The 15,106-nt window shown below is 36.9% G+C and overlaps 1 protein-coding gene across 1 annotated transcript in view; it reads left to right on the top strand.

Moving 5' to 3' along the window:
- The first annotated feature begins 1,137 nt into the window (after window positions 1–1,137).
- CEP152 (centrosomal protein 152kDa) overlaps window positions 1,138–15,106 on the top strand; it is a 26,091-nt gene continuing 12,122 nt past the window's right edge. The window contains exons 1-17 of the mRNA XM_009707946.1: window positions 1,138–1,224; window positions 3,931–4,031; window positions 4,265–4,331; window positions 4,555–4,896; window positions 5,356–5,524; window positions 6,287–6,427; window positions 7,411–7,550; window positions 7,848–8,048; window positions 9,562–9,709; window positions 10,428–10,519; window positions 11,345–11,508; window positions 12,083–12,290; window positions 13,137–13,250; window positions 13,472–13,602; window positions 13,773–13,901; window positions 14,048–14,183; window positions 14,929–15,106. Coding sequence (XP_009706248.1) covers window positions 1,138–1,224; window positions 3,931–4,031; window positions 4,265–4,331; window positions 4,555–4,896; window positions 5,356–5,524; window positions 6,287–6,427; window positions 7,411–7,550; window positions 7,848–8,048; window positions 9,562–9,709; window positions 10,428–10,519; window positions 11,345–11,508; window positions 12,083–12,290; window positions 13,137–13,250; window positions 13,472–13,602; window positions 13,773–13,901; window positions 14,048–14,183; window positions 14,929–15,106 — 2,548 coding nt within the window. The remainder of the gene's footprint in view (window positions 1,225–3,930; window positions 4,032–4,264; window positions 4,332–4,554; window positions 4,897–5,355; window positions 5,525–6,286; window positions 6,428–7,410; window positions 7,551–7,847; window positions 8,049–9,561; window positions 9,710–10,427; window positions 10,520–11,344; window positions 11,509–12,082; window positions 12,291–13,136; window positions 13,251–13,471; window positions 13,603–13,772; window positions 13,902–14,047; window positions 14,184–14,928) is intronic.

Here is a 15,106-nt window from a genome sequence, read left to right as displayed (position 1 = left end):
CGCGCTCCTCGGTCTGCCCCCGCTCCCCGGCTTTCCGTGACTGTGGCTCTTACGGGCCGTGAGTCAGTGGAACGGGGCTGCGGCCCTTCGTCCCGCTGCCTCGGCACGTGGGGCTGGGGAGGGCAGGCGGTGGTTCACAGCTGATGCGGGTTTGGGGGGAAGATGGCTCAGCTGCTTCAGCAGCGTTCTGTGAAAGATGTTGCAGACGATGACGCTGGGGAAGCTGGTATTTTGGGGCGTGCACGGAGACAGGTACTCGAGTTGTTAGGGGTCCTGCTAACTGTTGGAGAGATTCCTTGAATGTCAGTGGGCAAGCGGGTCCTTTAAACATAGTGAAGTAAGCGACATGTTATGTCTTTTAACTTGGGAATAACGCTCTTGTAAAGTTTACTTTATACCGAGTGAAGACTTCAGCATGTGCTGCACCTGTATGCCCAAAGAATGAGCCATTCTGTAAAATCTTCATCAATCATTTCTAGTTCATAGCTGCCTGTCAGGAGGATCCCTTCATCAGGGAGTAACTTACCTTGCAACCAAATGTGGGCCAGCACTTACGCACTGTGGCTTACTGTGAACTCACTTCTCAGTGTAAACGAGTCCTTGGGAGTCTTGAGTCTCTTTATTAAGCGGTTCAATCTGGAACTGACATGATACTTTTCCTATTTTTCCCTATCGGAGCTATTATCTGAATGCATAAGCAGCAGCATACTTCCAGTATTTAGTACAAAATATATTCCTTAGAAATAAACGAAGCAAGATTTAAAAGTGGACATAACTATCAACATATATCACAGTATATGTGTAACATAGTGTTGGAACTTGAAGAAAATAATATCTGGTTGAAAGTGAACTTCAATAATTTAATAATGTCAGCATACGAAAAGCCCAAACAATCTGTTTTAAATGCAGAATTCTTAGAAACAAGTAGCATTGGATATACTGGGCAAAAAAAGCTCAAGTGAATGATATGGGTCATGTGCAATGTTTGTTTCAAAAAAGATATTTTTGTGTGTGTTAGGCTACTTGATTCAGGAAGTGAGGGTGGTACTTTTTGGTTCCCCCAACACTTTTACTCATGTGTGATGTTTTCCTGTCTTGCGATAGGTTTTGCTGGATACTCAAAAACATTAGAAAACAATGTCTCTTGACTTTGATAGTGGAGCTCTACAAACTCAACATGACGATGAAGACTATGACCAAGAAGATTATGCAAGAGAACAAGAGGTGAAAAAGAACAAATTATTTAATCTGAAGGCTTGTGTATCTAGCTTCTTCTCATTTCTCTCTTAAGTGTTTTTAAAAAAAATTAAAAAATTTGTGCTGTCTTTGTTAAGAGCAAAACAGTGTGCAGACTGCTTTGCAAGAGTGGCATAAAAAGTAAAGACATAATGAGATGGTGCATCTCAAGAGCCTTGCAATGTCATGTAGTGGCTGGAAGATCGTTACTCCTTACCTGTGCAGTAGATGAAATGCAAAAGGCTGATGTCACCTACACTTTGTATTTCTTGACAGCTTTTTCACTTATTAGAGTTACTTAGAAAGCAACAGCTCTCTTTCACTTGAAAATTTCTTTAGCTTAGAAAAGAATGAGGAACCATTTTAAAAATTCTGATTATAAATTACATACTTTAATCTCTGGAAAATATATTCAAATGTTTTGGGATTTCTTTGGAGTTGAAATACTTTGGATGTTTCTGTTCTTTTTCTTTCATAAAGAGAATTGGCAAAATGTGTGTTTAACATGAATGTGCATAATGGTTTCTTACAGGGTGATAAATCGTGTTCATGTCAGGTAATGTCCCTGATATGTACTTCAGGGATCACTGTCTACAGTCTAGGTAATGTAGAGACAAACTTTCACAAAAATGTGTAGTAGAACAATAGCTATACAACTTGGAAAGATGCTGTTGCAAACACTATAGGGAATCTGATGTCTGTTCCAAAACTTTCTAGCCAGATAAAGAATGTTGTACTTCTGCAGGAGAACAAGTCATGAAATAATTGTAGGGTTCTTACAGTGGGTGAGCAAGAGAGTGCATAAATAGGATTATAAGTTCAGAGAGTTGAGGGGAACATCCTTTTCTATAAGGAGAGGCTGGGAGAGCTGGGACTGTTTAGCTTGGAGAAGAGAAGGCTCAGGGGAGATCTCATCAGGGTGGATAAACACCTGAAGGGAGGATGTAACAGCAATGGAGCCAGGCTCTTTTTAGTGGTGCCCAGTGACAGGACAAGAGGCAACGGGCACAAAAAAAGCACCCTCTAAGGATTATCACTAACTTATTCCAAATAGGTCATGCATGTTTGAACTGGGGCAATATGGGGTTCACAAAACTGTAAATGTAAATATTTCAGTGGGATGTGACTTTTAGGCTGCTAAAAGGAGGCTAAAACACAGGCTCTGCTATGTTCCCTGGTCAAGATGTAATCGAAGACTTTCTGCATTAGTGTGTTTTCTACCACAGAAATCAGTTGCGTGGTGTTTTTTTTTTTTCTGGAAAATTGGAAATCTACATGGTAGGAGGGTACTTTGACACTATCTTAAGAACTGGGTAACCTTTACCCATATCTGGAGTTCTGTGCTAGCTAACCTGGTAGGCTGAACTCAATTTAAATATGAACTCTCATGATAACGTTTTGTGAACTGCATATGCATTGCTTTCTCTTGTCTTCAAGTTTCCAAAACAGTGCAAGACCAGCAAAAGCCCATGGTGCTTGAGTATGTCCTTGGTTGCAAGTAGGGCAAAGGAAAGGGTATCTTCAGTGAATGACACTGCCTTTCCTTTCCTGCTTCCTAGAGCTGAGATAGTAAACATAGGGAATGCCCTCATGATAGGGAAATTTCTTCATGAATTTCTAGTAACAAACTGTTGGTGCTTTGTTGTCCTGCAGACATTTAGAAAAGTTGTCTTTAACCTCTCTCCTATCCTTTGGTCTTAGAAAGTATCTAAAATAGTGTCTGAGAAAACATGGTATCTTTAAGAGAAACTTTTTGTAGGTGAAAGTTTGTTTTTTGTGTGGGTTTGTGTGTGTGTGTTTGTTTAAAAAACAAAGGAAAGCTAATAAAGTATTTAGCATGGGGCAGCTACTGTTTCTGCTCTTACTAACACATGCTTTGAGAGTTTGGAGAAAAACAGGGTTAGGGTTCAGAAACTGCATGTAATAACTCTGAATATATTATGTAGTTCTCAAGTCACCTAATAAGAAAAAGAAAGTGTATAGCTCAGATCTACCAGAAACCCCATACATGGCCCCGTATCAAAGCCTCTCTGGAAGCTAGAAGAGGTACGTTCTGTATGGGAATCATTACAATGGTAAGTGCGGGTGTGTTATGGTTGTGTAGTTTTTTGTTTTGTTTGGGTTTTTTTTTTGCAGCACAACTATCTATTTCCTGAATTAGAATTGGTGGTATTTTTCTCTGTTCGTGTCCAGTTGCTTTATGACTTCATCTGAACATGAGTAGACCACTAATCATTGCAGTGATGACTTCTTGCTTCTAGTAACACAGACTTGCAAGTTCTTACCCGGATTTCAATCCGGACTCCTCAGAAAGAGCATGTTTTGAAATGTCCAGTACCTCTCTTGCCTGTGACTTAGGGAGGAGAAACCTTGGCATGATTAGTTTGCAGACCATTCTTCAACAGTTGTCTGTCCTGGGACGTGTCTATCCAGTGGCATTTCCCTTACCTCTTTTTGATGCAGCTCTTTTCTAGCAAGAGTTTGCCAGAAAAATCATTTGGTTGGCACTGTAGTCTATTAAGCATTCTGTGGTATAAGTCTTTCTGTGAATTCCAGTGTTGTGAAATTTTTCTTTGAGGAAGAAAAACAGGGTTTTGTGCAAGTGGCCTGTTTTGCCTGTGCCTGTCTCTTTGGACTGAACTTGTATGCATTCTTTTGAAAAGCATATAATGAATGTTATTTGTTCTGTTTCAGTTGCAACAACTACTGACAGACCTTCCCCATGATATGCTGGAGGACAGTGGAGACCAGCTCTCCAGCTATTCAGACTGTAGCATTCATGAGACTGAGGAGCAGTAAGGCATTTTGCAGCATTTTTTTCTTATGTTGTACTTTTGAGAATAGAGCAAAATCTCAGCTGATGAGGTGTGTAAAAGCAATCCAAGTAAAAGGGGACCTATAGTGCAGTTCACAGTATGGTTTGTGTCCCATGAGAAACAAACTAGATGCCACTTAATTTAACAAAGAGATGATTTGGGTTTTTTTCTGGAGTTACAAGTACATAGTTAAACTTCTTGTCTTTCTCTAGATCACATGAACCTGGGAAGCATGATGGAAGGTGGAATGACCATCCATTGATAAGTGATCCTCAAAATGTAAGCTTGTATGAGCAGTGATGTAGTTAGTAGGAACTGCTTGTTCATAATAATATGCTAAATATCATTTAAATTCATTAGAGAAACACTCTTTATGTAGGTGACATGTTTTGCTATTCATTTGAAGTTTTTCTAACTTGAGGGCTGGTAAAGCTTGAGAAAGCAGGGTGGGGGAAAATCTGAGTTTTGAGAGAGCAATTCTAAACCTTTTATCCATTCATAGGGTTATGAACAAGGACAAAATCTGTACCCTGAACAGTTCTTGTGTGACCAGCAAAATGATCATGTTGAAAAACATGGAAAGAATTGGAAGGGCCTACATAATGATGAAGAGAAGAAACATTTATATGATGTTGAAGACAATTACTGTGGCCAGAATGGTCAAGAGGATCCTGATGTGTACCTTGGTAGAGATGGGTTTAATGCTCCAAGTTGCTATCAACAGAACCATGTGTATCATCTACCTGAAAACTTCAGGCCATATACAAATGGCCATAAACCAGAATTTAACAATCAGCAAAGTAAAATAATGAATTTTCCAGATGCTCCAAAGGAACATCTTAAGGTATTTCAGAAACTGAAACATTTTTCTATTTCTTTTGGAAAATTTCGCAGGTCTTTATATTTCTAAATGCTTTCAGTCTCTTATCAGTTTAAACAGTGATGGGAGGCTTCTGTAGTCTATTTAAAACAATGCGGTGTTAAATAATTGGATTTTCATATGTGCATGTTATGACTTTTTTTGCTCTTCTTGGCTAGGTAGAATTCCATGAGGTATAATGAATGTGATTCACTTAAGTGTGTGCTTACTTTGTTGAAGTTGACACTTCACTGATCTCCTAAAGTGGAAGTTTTAATGAAAATTTCTGTCACACTTAAATAGTGTGCTGGATTGGAGCATGAAAATGAAGAGCTACTAAAGCTGTTCTTAATGTCAACCTGTAAAATGAAAAGTGTTTTCATTGAGCAAGACTGCAGTTGTAGTTTTAATTTATTTCTTCTTCTGTATATATTGTCACAACAGCAATTTGTTGCATCTGATGTTGTCAGTAGCCAATCGCCAGAATCTTACAAAGTGACTTATAAGCCATACCAAAATGGCATTCATCAAAAAATTCCGCTAATCCAAGAAGGAACCAGAAGAAATGAAGTGTTTGAAGATTTGCAACATGAGTTCTTGGGCAATGATGAAAGTAAGTATTTGCTGTTTAGACTTGAAATAAACTTGTGTGAAAAGTCCACTGGAAATCAACAACAGAAAACCTGTTGGTTTCAGTAGATTTTTAGTAAGATGACGAGTAAAAGTATGTTGATGTATATGATCCTTTATTTTGTTCTAAGCTTACATTGGGATAGCCCTAATTTTGGTTTTGTTTTGATTTGGTTTTTTGTTTTCCACTTTTATCTAGAAATCAGGTCTTTTTGATCAGGGTATTTGAGTTTCAGGCCATTAAAAATGTAGTTTTGACTGGTGAGACTGTGAATGAAATTGTTTCTGATGGCTTGATCTCAAGTCTTGCTGGCACTTTGTCTTGTTTATAATATTGGAAAACGATGACTTCCTATACCTTAGGAAACATACTTGCTTGGTGCCACATTGGGATTTGCTGTTAGGTACAGTTCAAATGACAAAGCTACTTTGCTTGTTCGACATCTTGAAAAATTTATAGTTGCCACAAGACTGTATGTGAATTCTCAGCACCTAAACCTTTATCTGGGCTTGCTGTTAGGTTTGAATTGTGTCGGTAGTTCCTACAATTCTTCAGCCATTGCTACCAGAGCAAGTCAGGTGATATGAATCGAGCATAGATTAAAAAATGATGCAATTTTGTGAACCAACTGTGAATTTGGCACTGTAGGAAAGAAATATCTTGGGGCAGGAATTACTTACAATGATGACTTTCTTGGTTAGTTGGCTGTGCTGACTTGTCTATATGCTGTTTGAAATTTGGCAGATTCTTCAGAAAATATGCAGATTCTTCAACTTCAAGTTCTAAATAAAGCAAGAGAAAGACAATTGGAAGAACTTAATGAAAAGCTAGAAAAGAGTGCACAGCAGATTAGATATTTGAATCATCAGCTTTCAATGGTCAAAGGTAAAATGTTTGGTACTAATTCTTAGATTTTATGCATATCTGCAACTTTTTTATTTGGAAACTTTGATTTAGTTAGTGTCTCTGCAGGTATTGATCATATTTATAAACTTGATTTGGGATTACATGGACCTAACAGTCTCCCCCCAACGTTGTTCTAAAGAAAATTATCTGGATTGGTGCCTAACTGCATAACTGTCTTAACTTTTACTGCATTCTCAAGATCACCATTGTATTCCTGAGTCTCCATGTGCCAGTCATTAAAAATGCACAGAAAAGTGAGAAGTTTGCCAAAGTAGTCTGTTAAAAGTAAAAAAAAAAAACCCCAAACAAACAAAAAACCCCAAAAAACCAACAAACAAAACCAACAAAAAAAACTAACAAAAAATGAACACCTAACAATATGAAGTGTACATCTAGGAATAAGCTTTTTTCCATGCTGTCTGGTTTAACAAGCCATTTCCTGGACTGTATGTAGAGAGAAGGTCTTCCAAAATGATCAAAGCTGTAGTCGAGACTGGTGGTTGTATTGGTCTCCCTTTTCCTATAGGAACAGACAAAAAAAGAGTTGTGGACTTAGAGAATTAAAAATGCAATTTTTAGAATGCAAAAGGAGACAGAAAACTTCAGCTGTCAACCATTTTTCTGTGTCTTGGCTGTTTCTCAAGGGGAATTGTTTTGTTTCTCCCTTTAAATGGTGTAAGGGATGATGCAAGTTCCTAGTGCTGACAGAGTGGGGCTTGTTTCCACTAGGGTTTTAAAGGTACAATGTATCGGAGTGCTTCCAGCTAGCAGAGGGAGAAAGTGGTTACTGGATAGAGACTGACTGGATGTTTTTTGTTCTGTCTTCTGCTTGTTGCCCATAGTGTGACATAGAGGCCTTATAGTGAATGGTTCTGTAGAGCACTGATACTGAACAGTCGTGTTGCATAAAGTTCTTGGGTGGCTGGCCATGTTTCTCACATAATTATTATGTCTCCCTCAAGATGAAAAGGATGGTTTGGCTGTTAGTCTTTGTGAGTCTCAAAAACTCTATCAGAATGGAAAGGAACGGGAAGTGCATCTTGAAGGTCAAATAAAGGCCCTTGAAACTCAAATTCAGACTCTTACTACCAATGAGGAGGAGGTACTATAAATATTTTTAAACTGTTTTTTTGTGGAAGATCTCTACAGTTATATTTGTGGTGCATTTGCATTAAACATAAGTGCTAGTCTCTTGAAATGCTGTTCATGATCATTGCAGAAGCTGAATATCTGATGAATGGGTAGGATGCATTATTGGAAAATATTTTGTATTAAAATCCAGGCATTATCTGAGGACTTCTAGCAACTCTTGCACAAAAAATCCTGAACTGACATACAGAATATTGGAGCTAAAGTAAAATACATGTAACTGAGAGCTACTCTAATACTGTTCCTGCAGATGTTGAAGCAGTCCAAAGTGGCAGAGGTAGCCATGGAAAGCATGCAGAAGCAACTGTTAGAACTTCAGCGCTCAGATGCCCTTCAGCGAGCCAGAGAACAACATGAGGCCATTATTTCAGCACTCAAGCAAAAGTATGAAAAGCAAGTAGTATCACTAGAGCAAAAACTTGATGCTACAAAATCTGCACTCCGAGAGCAGGTGAGAAGTTATTTTAGGACACTGAATACTGTACTGGAGAGGCTGTAGAGCTCCCCATGTTTCTTAAACTGCACTTCTTGATCTATAATTCTAATAACTTATTCTGGAAGCTGCTAAGCAAATGGAAAGGAAATTCTACATAAGTCTCAATATTAGAAGCCTATGTGGTATGTTTTGTTTTGTGGGTTTGTTTTTTTTTTTTTTCCTAATGAACATCTCCAGGAAGTTGTGAGCTCAAATTGTGAGTTTGTACATAGCAGATGCGGAGGAGGCATTTGTTGTCTTAGTTTCCCTTATAAGCTTTCGTTCTGTGCACAATCTCTTTTTGAAAGAGTACTGGCAAATAAATCTTGGAGGAAAAACACCCACTAATTAAGAAATGATGTGACATTTTTGCTGCAAGAAAAACTGTTTATTAAACAGTCTATTGCCAATCTTTAGTCTTAAAATGATCAAGCATGACTAACCACTGAACAGTCAATTTATTTTTGGAAGTATGAATTTAAAAGGGGGGGGCGAGGGAAAAGGCTGGCTTTAAGATGCAGTTTGTTATGAATTGTGTCACATGGTTATAGACCTTATTAAAATTATTCTATCTCACATGTCATGAGTCCATTACACTATTAGAAATATTCAAGCAATGTAGTCTAGGCAGGCCTTAATAACTTGTCCTCTTATATCCTCTTCCATAAAGGAAGAAGAATTAAATTTCTTTAATTCCATGTCTGTAATTCTTGTCTCAACATAAATATGCATAAAAATAAATGGGTTGTATGTTTGAAAAGGTAACTAGAGCTTGCTTGTAAACAAGAATGCACTGCTTAATTTCTGTCTATTAGTACCACGTCAAAGCTTACGCTGCTTTGTCCCTACTGCAAAAAAAGTTTGTGGTGTTTTTTTTTTTTTTTAATGGTAGTATGTTTGAGATATTTAGAGAGACTTTTCCTGGTTTTGGGAGAAAGTAGAAAAGTCAAAAGGCATAAAGGTGAGGTACTGTGCCTCCCAGGTCAGTGTATGTAACTGTAAGTAATGCCCTATGAAGGTCTACTTTGTATATGGTGTGAAAAAACTACAGTTCCTCTTTTAGAGAGTGTTGGAACTTGCTAGCTTGACTTAAGCTCAGTTAAAATAAACTAAATTGAGTTAAGCTCAGGCTTAATATAAATAATGTGAAGGTTTGATTTTTCTGCAGTAGACTAACTATATGTGATTAATTACAGGGGATAATCTGAAAACGAACTACTCTACAAACTGTTTTGTAATTCCTATCCATGTATGTTTATATATGAGTATACTTACTGTCTCCTAGTGAAAACTGAACTTTGATACTGTAGGAAATGACTTGCCAGCCACGGATAGCATTTGATCTGTGGTTGGTTTAGCTGGCCTCTACCTCTTTAGGCATCTGATTCTTTTCCTCCTGTGTTTTGTATGTATTGACTTTTTCTGTATCTGAAACTGCCCTAGATGGCTAGCTGTCTGTAATGTGAGTAAAAATAATCTCTCTTCCTAGAAAGAGCTTTGCGAAAATCTAGCAGAGCATGTTAAACAACTTGAAAAAATGCTGGAAGAAACCAAGTGTGAAAAAACAGAAATAATAAATCGACTGACACGAAGCCTAGAAGAAAGCCAAAAGCAATGTGCAAATTTACTGCAAACAGGTCAGCCTTTTACTCATACCTTATCCTCCCTGCAGAAATGGTTCCAGTTTTTTTGAAGTATGAAATTGCACATCTATGTTTTTATTGACATAGAATCAACATCGAACTAAATGTGTACTACACCATTTCCTATGCAGACTTAAATGAAGTTTAGTGAAGTCTAGACTGAAGTGTAAAAAACAATAGAAACAAAATAAAAACCAAACATCCCCCCCCAAAAACCCCGCAAAAACCAACCAAACAAAAAAACACAAAAAAGCCCCACCAAAACCCCAAACAACAGCAATTAGACTATTTTTGTATGTATTTTGTACTGCATATGTGTAAACTTAATTTTGGACTAAATCACACCCTGTGGCAGCAAGCTACTTATTTTTGTGTTAGACTTTTGACTTGAATTGCCATTCTAAATCAAATCTCAATGAGAAAAGAATAGTCTTTGTGGCTGGAAGTTGGTTCTTGGAAACTTGTATCAGTAGGGATAGCAAATGAAACATTTGCTCTTTGTGTATTTGACTTGTGCCTACCTTTACATGTTGAAGTCTTTTAATAGTAATGTATGTAGTAGCTATTTGTTTCTCTTTCCTTGAGCTCACAGAGTAATGCCTGTTACCAGGATAAACATCGCTATTTTTAAGTGATGTTTTTTTCCAGATTGCATAATCTTTCTTGCATGCTTATGACTTGCTCTTTCTTTCCCTTTTCTTTCCTGCAATAGGCTCGATGCAGGAGACTAATCAGTTACGGTTTCAATTGCAACAAGCTCAGTCTGCGCACATGATAAGCAGTAACATGAACAAGGCTTTGCAGGTTAATTTTATTAAATACTTTACTGTTTTGATTTTAGGGAGTGGGCATTATAGCTAAGAGGCTGGTAGTTGAAACTTTTATTTGTTGGGGAAATGAGGACATCTCCTTTCACGACTTCATCTCCCAGTGTTGCATCTTCGACTTTTCTGTGTTTTATTATTAAAACACAGCAGGGCATATGTATTGGCACAAATCTGCTATCATACATCTATCTAACCTGCTTATGGGAAAAGAAGAATGTAAATTCTGTGTGCTGGGAATCTCATAACTTAATTAGGCTATAGGGATAGTTGGAGAAATTATGTTCTGAAATTTACTTTTTTGCCAGCAAAAGGGAACACTAGAGAGTCCTCTGTAAAATGTGAGTGGAACTCTGTTTCCAATTCATATACTTGACTTAAATCTATCATCTTGGAAATCATGAATCCTAATAAGTACTAGACTAATAGGCTGTTTTTCCAGCTATGTAGTTTTCTGTTGTCATCCATTTTACTATACAAGGGCAGCGGGAAAGAAGTAAGAGCAAAAGAAATAATACTTCGTATATGAACTCTAATAAGAACAATAGAATATACTGAGCAACAGAAAGTATTCCTTAACTAATTTGTAGTTTTAACATATGCTTTGCTAGAGGTATCAAAAATGGTAATATAAATAAATAAAACTAACGATGGATGACTGAAGTAAATACAGCTAAATGCAAGGATATTTAGAAAGAATAGCTCTGTGTATTTGTTTTCTTTGGAAGAGTTATCGTGGGCCTGATGTGTTTGCTTGGAGTTTCTCTGCTCAGCATTAATTTTTTTTTCTGTCTCTTCCTTTAAGGAAGAATTAATGGAACTGAAGGAAGAAATAGCTTTGTATGAATCTGCTACCAAGCTTGGAGTGTTTTTGAATGATGCAGGTGGAGAGCTGCATACAAACCTGGGTGATTCCTATGTAGATATGGGAGTTAAAAAAGTCACCAAGAAGAAACCAAGGTTCTGCAGGTATTTGAGTGATTTTTGTTGAAAGAAAAATCTAAAATCCTCAAGAAATTATACAAGTGATTTATAAAAAAACAGTATTACTGGATCAACATAAACTTTTTTAGTAGATATTTGAAATACTGCTTGTATTGCCAGATAATCTGGGAAACAGGAAACTGAACTAATACCATAAATTGGATGCTTAATAAATCTTCAGATCTTATAGGGACTATGTTGTGTTCCTCGGATTGTATGGATTATATGGATGGATACTTTTTTTGCTCAAAGATTCCACGTAGTTACTTAATTGGTTGTTTTAAAAGATGACTTTAGCACTGAGTTGTCTCAAAAAAGCTCACATGATGTGAGAACAAATCTTTTTAGGGCAAAAGCTGAATGAACCAGTTTTCTGTACATTAATTGCAACTTGATGAAAAAGCATATGGCTTTCGTATTCACATTCTGTCATTCTTTTTACTATTACCTCTTAGACATCTGTATTTCTGGTAGCATTAGTTGCTCTTCTCTTTGCTGCCACTTTTCAGATAAACGTGTTTTTCTTTTAAATACTGAACTGGTTATGTCTCCCTAACAGTGCAATACAGAGCAGAGACATGGATAAAGAGCTCTCTAAAGATGAAATTATTGTAGAATTAAAAGCTGAGCTGGAACGCTTATTGAGCAGTAATAAAACGAAGAGAAACCAGGTTACTCAATTACAAAATGATCTTAAAGATTGCCAGAAGACATTAGAGGAGTACAAGCAGTTGTTGAAAGCAGAAAAAGCATCAAAAGAGTCAGAGGTTTGTTCTTTTACACTTTTTTTTAAAGATGCACTGGATTTTAGTGAATGAAACCAGCATTTAAACTTCTTATGAAAATGGACTAAAGAATTTACTTACAGCTGAGTATTCATAGCAACTAAGTAAATCTGTCGTTGATCTTAAGGTATTGTCATTTGGATGATACCTTGTTTTGTATCTTTGAAAAAGAAACAAACTGAATAGCAGAACTTGGGCAGCATATGATAGCTTTCTTGCTTGATAGCACTCAATGGCCACTCTACTTATTTCAGAACTAAATTTCATTGGAGAAAGTAGGTTTTCTTTAGCCGAAAAGATCTTGTAATTTCTCTGAGAAAGCTGATAGTATGATTAGGTTATACAAATAGAACATTAACCATTGCCTTTAGAGGGCCTGCACTATGTAATTTGATCAACAAGGAATCTCTTTGATATTGTGTCTGTCTTCACCCCATCGTTACCTTCCCTCTATAGATTGATTGAACTTGTAACATCTGCTCTTGTAATCTATACATTGTGACCTGGATGTGGGATAGGAATATAATATGCTTGAGAAATGTGCTTTCTGTTGGATGACAGTAGTCATTCAGCTTGCAAACACAATGTTGAGTGTGTGCTTCTTTAGACCTTCATGATGCTATGAGTTTCAAGAACATATCTAGACTAACAATGGTACTGTTACATAACAGTGATACTGTTATATCTTGCACTGTGATAGTTTCCTTTGGGTTTTTTTCTTTTTTTTTCTAAGTACGATCTTTATTTGACAGCTCTGACTTTTTTAAGCATCAGCTTCTAAATCATGTATATCTTGAAAGATATCATCTTAATTTTGTTTATTTTTAGCCTGTGATAAATCTGAATGATACTTTGGTGGCCAGTCCTTCAGTTTCTGATAATCTTAAGGAAGAAGTTTTGAGACTCAGAAGGGCTAATGAAACTTTGCTACAAGAAGTTGAGGTGAGACAGATGTTGCTTATCCTTAAAAAACAAACAAACAAAAAAACCACACAGATCAGCACAAAAAAAAAAAAAAAAAAAAACAAAAAAAAAAAAAAAAAACACCAAAAAAAAAAAAAAAAAAAAAAAAAACCCCCCCCCCCCCCCCCCGTACTAAAACATGCAATTAAAAAAGATTCTTTATAACCCACATGTTTGTTGCTTGGCCTTTGTTTATCCAGAACCATACTTTGACTATTGAAGAACTGAAGGAAAATGAGGAAAAACTGAAAAGCTTAAATCAAGATCTCTGTTGTCAGATGAGAAAGATGGTTCAGGATTTTGATCAGGATAAACAAGAAGCTGTAGACAGGTAAGTCTGCTAACTGCGGTTAGTTCCATTTGTGGACTTTTAGCCTTCATGTATAATATTGTACCGGGGAGGTCAACATTAGAAAGCTAGTTTCTTAAGGGAAAGTTGAACCCTGTTTAAAAGGGGGGGAAAAAACCTAGGTAGATTTTTTGTCTTTCTTGAAATCGTAGGTGTGAAAGAACTTACCAGCAACATCATGAGGATACAAAAGCACATTTTGAGAAAGATTTGATGGAGAGGTATGCTGCGGAAAAACAGCAGCTTATTCAAACTTATGAAGGGACAATCTCACAATTAAAGTAAGACTTACCATATTTTCCACTTTTACTGAAACTTTCCCATTTCCTCTCTGGCCTTCAGTGCTACTAATGCTTTTTTTCAAAAACAGACTTGCTGTCCTGTGAGTGTAAAGACTAATTGATAATAAATAATCTATCCTGTGAAGGGCTAACATTGAGGAGCTGAACAGAGAGATGACCGCAGTGAAGGAATGTTACATTGGAGTCTGTGGGGAGAAGGACACCTTGGAAGCTACTTTAAGGCAGAAATTTGAGCAAGAGCAGCAGCTGAAGGAAGAGAAGGTACTAATGGAAATACCTGTAAACCATACCATTTCAGATTGTTTTCAAGATGTAATATCCATAAGTGTATTTAACTTTGTAATTGTTTGGGGAAGATACTTGGAAGAACTGCAGCTATATCAGAAAGTTCATATATGTGACCCATTGGTTGTTAAATTTAACCTGCTGTTGAGTCCTGGGGTTTAAAATATTGTAGAAGTAACCCTTTCGAATAGCTATTCATTTTCATGTAGTTGATTTTCATAATTTTGACTCTTGAGGACTGCTTAGTCAGCATTGTGAGGTTTTATGTTCATGAGACATTTTCCAAAAAGCTGAATGACAATACAGGTTTTCTTCTCCCTCTATAGAACTGATTAAAAAAAAAATCACAATATTTTTAGAAGTAATAATGAATTCAAACTGCTATATTGATCAAAAACTTTGCTTTTCTGAAGATATCAGCATGAAACATTTAATGTAGGTCAACTATATTCCTAAGCAAGTACAGTAAAGAGGTGCAGCTCAAAGTATGCTTGGAGTAAAGACGCTCGATAAGAAGACTTATTTTGGAGCAGTAGCCTATAACAGCTTCTGATATCACACCTTAAAACACCTCTTTTTGAGAGATGAATCTCTTGTGCAGGTGTTGTCAGTAAGATCAGTTCACAAGCTCTAGAGTTAATCATGTCTCTCATCCATTCTCATCACTTTGTACCAGAGCAGTTCACTATGCATTGGAGAAAAATTTTTTTTTTTTGCCTAGCTCAAGAAACAGCTGCTAGAAGAGAAGGAAGACTCTCTTAAGCTTCTGAGGACTGAGCTTGAAGAGAAACATAGCAGTTCCATGATAGCAGCAAAGAGGCAGTGGCTGGAAGAAAAAGAACAGCAGGTTGAAGAGGAAGTTGCATTAGCCAAAGTTCACTGGGAGAAGGAAGAAAAAG

The sequence above is a fragment of the Cariama cristata genome, unplaced genomic scaffold (genome assembly GCF_000690535.1).
Source record: "Cariama cristata isolate BGI_N322 unplaced genomic scaffold, ASM69053v1 scaffold17499, whole genome shotgun sequence".
In the NCBI taxonomy this organism is placed as follows: Eukaryota; Metazoa; Chordata; class Aves; order Cariamiformes; family Cariamidae; genus Cariama; species Cariama cristata.
Note: the sequence above shows the minus strand (reverse complement) of the source record. Positions and strands in the feature narration are given on the sequence as shown.